Source organism: Zerene cesonia, chromosome 5 (assembly GCF_012273895.1).
Source record: "Zerene cesonia ecotype Mississippi chromosome 5, Zerene_cesonia_1.1, whole genome shotgun sequence".
NCBI lineage: Eukaryota > Metazoa > Arthropoda > Insecta > Lepidoptera > Pieridae > Zerene > Zerene cesonia.
Window position 1 is genome coordinate 2,846 of NC_052106.1, and position 4,258 is coordinate 7,103.

Consider the following 4,258-nt stretch of genomic DNA (forward strand, 5'->3'; position numbering starts at 1 on the left):
TAACCTAACCCAAAACCTAACCTAACCCAAAACCTAACCTAACCCAAAACCTAACCTAACCCAAAACCTAACCCAACCTTAGCTGGCCCACTTAACCTCACTGCAATCTACTGTCCGCCCCGTCATATTATCAACGGGAATTAATTTCCTAACTTCTTCAAAAGGACTAGGAAAACGCTTCATAGGCGGTGACTGGAACGCGAACGCGGGATCGAGACTAATAACTCCCATAGGCAGGGAATAGAGTGTCGTGTCGTCGCCAACCATTTGCTCACTATGTCTACAGGAGAACCTACTTATTGGCTCACAGATATCATTAAAAACTTCTGATCTTTTAGATTTCTTCATAACAAAAGGTATATGTCAACAGAATGTCATATTGTGTGAAGCTTTGATTGATCTTCTTATCATACACCAGTTTTGCTGACTGTAGGTTTAATTGCTCTTTTCAAAGATACCTAAAAATAATATCTAGGTAATGGAAAAAAAATGAATGATGAATAAAGTTTTAGGTAATTTAGTGATTTAATTTTAGATTTAGTTATATAATTTACCTTGATGACTGTTACTTAGTTACGCAGACGGTAGAAGAAAATTTAGATTTATTGTTTCTATGGCTGAAAAGTTATTCCAGAAAATTTATCAGAAATCGTGCAATGCTTTCGGCATCAGTAACAAAACTTCTAAAAAAAAAAAAGAGTCGATTTGGAAGTGGGAAGAAACTCATGAACATGCTTTTCAAATATTGAAAGAAAAGTTAACGTTAAGTTAAGATAACATTCTTATAATCTTCGATCCTTCTAAAGAGAGTGTTCTCTATACCGATGCCAATAGGGAACGTATCGCAGGCATACTCATGCAGTTGATAGACGAAAGCGAAAAACGGGTTTTCTATCACAGTCGACAAACAACAGATGATGAGAAAAGATTCCACTCTTTCGAGCTAGAGCTTCTGGCTATTGTTTGTTCATTACAAAAATTTAGATTGTATTTGTTGGGTTCTCCATTTAAGATTGTGAAAGATTGTAGTGCCATGCGTAATGCCCTCACAAAGAAAGATATTATTCCTCGAATTGCTCGATGGGTTCTTTCTACTCAAGAATTTTCCTTCGAAACAGTCCATAGTGCGCGTATGCTGCATGTCGACGCGTTGAGTCGCAATCCCGTCAATATTGGGAATAGTAATAAGAGTGAATTAGTTATGTTCATTACCGAAGCTGATTGGTTACTTTCAGTTTAATTACAAGATAGTGACCTAGTCAAAATAAAACAAATTTTAGAATCAGAAGCCGATGAAAATAAGGATATTTAAGAAGCAGTGGATTGTTATCTCAACTTTACTTCCATTTTATCACCTAAAAACAGTTAAACATAACATCGAATTTTATACCCACAATTTTCTCGTAGCGCTAAATACCCGCAATCTACTATGATGTTACACGTCAAAATCAACTGACAACGTCAAATTTCATTGAAGGCAATACGTGGGGTTGCTAGTGTTGTAATATTTACCGAGATTTGAGTAAATTACATAAAAAAAATTAAAAATTAAAAAATGAACACATGCAGTAAGTGCAACAAGCAAGTCAAGACAAGCGATCTTAAAGTGTGTTCTAAGTGCAGCTCCGTATACCATTTCCAGTGCCTGGGTATTCCTGCAGAAAATTTTTCCAAAGAATTTAAATCCTACAAGGCCAACTGGAAGTGCTCCGAGTGTAGATCTACGGATAAACGGGGCGTTAACACAAATTCTACACGTCAAATGGGAACAACGCTACCGATTTCGAAGACCTAAAACAATATATCTATAAAAAAACTCGAAGATAGGGATCTATCGCGCCTCCTCAAAGACACACGGCGAGATCTTGATGAGGAAAACTCAGATACACGCAGCATAATAAGGGAACTTACAGATAGCATCAATTTTATGTCATCGAAGTGAGACGAGCTCAAAGCAGACCTGGACATAAAAACCAAGAATATTGGAATTCTAGAAGTGCTTAACTCTGCGTTACGATCACAAGTAGCATTTCTGAATCTGGGAAATGCGACGGAGGCGGCGTACTGATTGTAGCTGTTTTAAAAAATATCCTGCCTATTCGTAAATTGCAATGGGAGTCGAGGGGTTGGGAGGAGAGGGGAGGGAGTTAACCCAGTCACTAACAGTAACGACCGTACACTAGATCTAATAATCACCAACGCAAAAGACACTGTATCCCAAGTTTTGAACAGTCCACTCCCCCTTGTAAAAAAAATACTTATCACCCTCCTATAGATATAAATCTCAAACTTAAAAACTATAAACCACTTAAAACGACTAAATTTCTCTAATTCAATTTCTCTAAAGCAGACTATAATAAAATTAGTGGGGCATTACAAAAAATATGCTGGGACAGCTACTTTGAATCGCAACAAACTGTCGATTAAACAGTAGACATATTTTATAGTCTAAAACAAAGGAGTGTGTGCGATATAAAATATATAATAGTTTGTATATTTCAGTCTCATTCTTTGCCGGCTTCATTCTACACATTTTTCTATTTGTGTCTCTTACCTGTCGTTTTTTCCGTTGCATCAGGTTTGAAATCACAACGATTCTAAACAAGTTTCACTTCAATAAATCCGATAATAAGACCATACACGCCACTAAGATCAAAAAATAAAAACAATTATCCATTCTGGTTTAAATGCCTCAAAGAAAAGTCGAAATTTAAGAATAGATACAAAAATACTCTAATCCAATGGATCTAGTTACATTTCAAATGCTACTCGTTGTCATAAAATGCTTCTAGCATGTGTCAATAGACTGAAAACTGAAGCAAAGGACCAAATACAAAAAGACCCAAAATACTTCTGGTCATTCATCAAATCTTTAAGATCCAACAGTGAGGATATTTCCGACGAAATGTATCTTCTAGACCAAAACGTGCAAGGTGGGCACAAAATTTTTTTATATATCATAGTATTATAAATGCGAAAGTTTGTGAGGATGTGTGTGTGTTTGTTGCTCTTGACAGCTGGACAACTGGATAACATATAGGCAACTTTTTATCCCGAGATTCCTACGGGATACGGGCTCACGCGGATGAAACCGCGGGGCACAGCAAGTTATTGAATAAAATTTTGGGAACACCGTACTAGACGGCAATCGACAGCCGCGTGTCTCTGAACATGACGTTTTTGCTGTTGTGATATTGACAGAGCGAAGACGACACGAATCCAATATGCCATCGTAAAAAGGAAAAGATATTGGATGGAATAGTTGGTTCATGATTAATTAATTGTGTCGAGTGCTAAATAAGTTGATCAAGAACTGTTTATTAGAGGTCAATTATGAAATTTACGTAATTTGCTTATAAAAATAAGAATTTACAAAAAGAAACTGTATGAAGTACTGGTACAGTTCAAGTTATTCTTTGTATGTTTGCACACATCATATTATGGTAATGGTTATATTTTAATAACTAAATATAGTTAAAATATGAAACTTAAGGTCTATTTGTGTTTTATATTAAGTATTATTGTTTGTAAATGACTGTTTCTTTCTAAAAGAAATAAAATAAAATATGTTTATATATTATGTAGTATATAATAATTTATTAAAATTATTATAAATGCACAATTTTCACTTAAATAAAAACTTTCTTTGACGTGTTAACAATACATATTATCGTGTTTAATTTTTATGTTAACATTACAGATCGCTAACAAGTAGGGCGTAAAGAGGCAATCACACTAGGCCTACGATGCGAGCCTTTATTTTTTTTGGAAGAGAGCTTTGGTAGAGGGCGGCGCGGGGCGCGGGGCGCGGGGCGCGGGGCGCGGGCGCGGGGGCGCGGCTACTCGTCGGGCGCGCCGAGCGCGCGGCAGGCGGCGTCGTTGAGCGCGCCCAGCGACAGCGTGCGGCCGGGCGCGAGCGCGGCGGCGCGCCGCAGCCGGCGCACGCCGCGCCCGTCCGCGCCGAGCGTGGCGTTGAGCGCGAGGCGCGCGCGCCACGCCGCGGGCTCGAGGCGCGGCCGCACGCACAGCGCCACGCCGTCGTAGAAGTCCAGGTCGGCGGCGATGCGCAGGCGCGGCTCGAGCGAGTGGCGCTCGGCGGCGCGCAGGCGGCCCCACGCGGCCGCCGCCAGCGCCTCGCCCTCCAGCGCCACGCCGGCGCGCAGCTCCAGCGCCGCGCGCGCGCTGCGCGACCACAGCGACACCTGCGCGTGCGCGTCGAGCGCGAGCGCGGCGGCGGCGCGGCGGCGCGTGCGCAGCG

At 40.8% G+C, this 4,258-nt stretch overlaps 1 protein-coding gene across 1 annotated transcript in view; it reads right to left on the reverse strand.

Moving 5' to 3' along the window:
* Window positions 1-3,839: 3,839 nt before the first annotated feature.
* Window positions 3,840-4,258, reverse strand: part of LOC119840143 (microsomal triglyceride transfer protein large subunit) — a 12,084-nt gene continuing 11,665 nt past the window's right edge. The window contains exon 12 of the mRNA XM_038366656.1: window positions 3,840-4,182. Within this exon, the coding sequence (XP_038222584.1) occupies window positions 3,840-4,182 (343 nt within the window). The remainder of the gene's footprint in view (window positions 4,183-4,258) is intronic.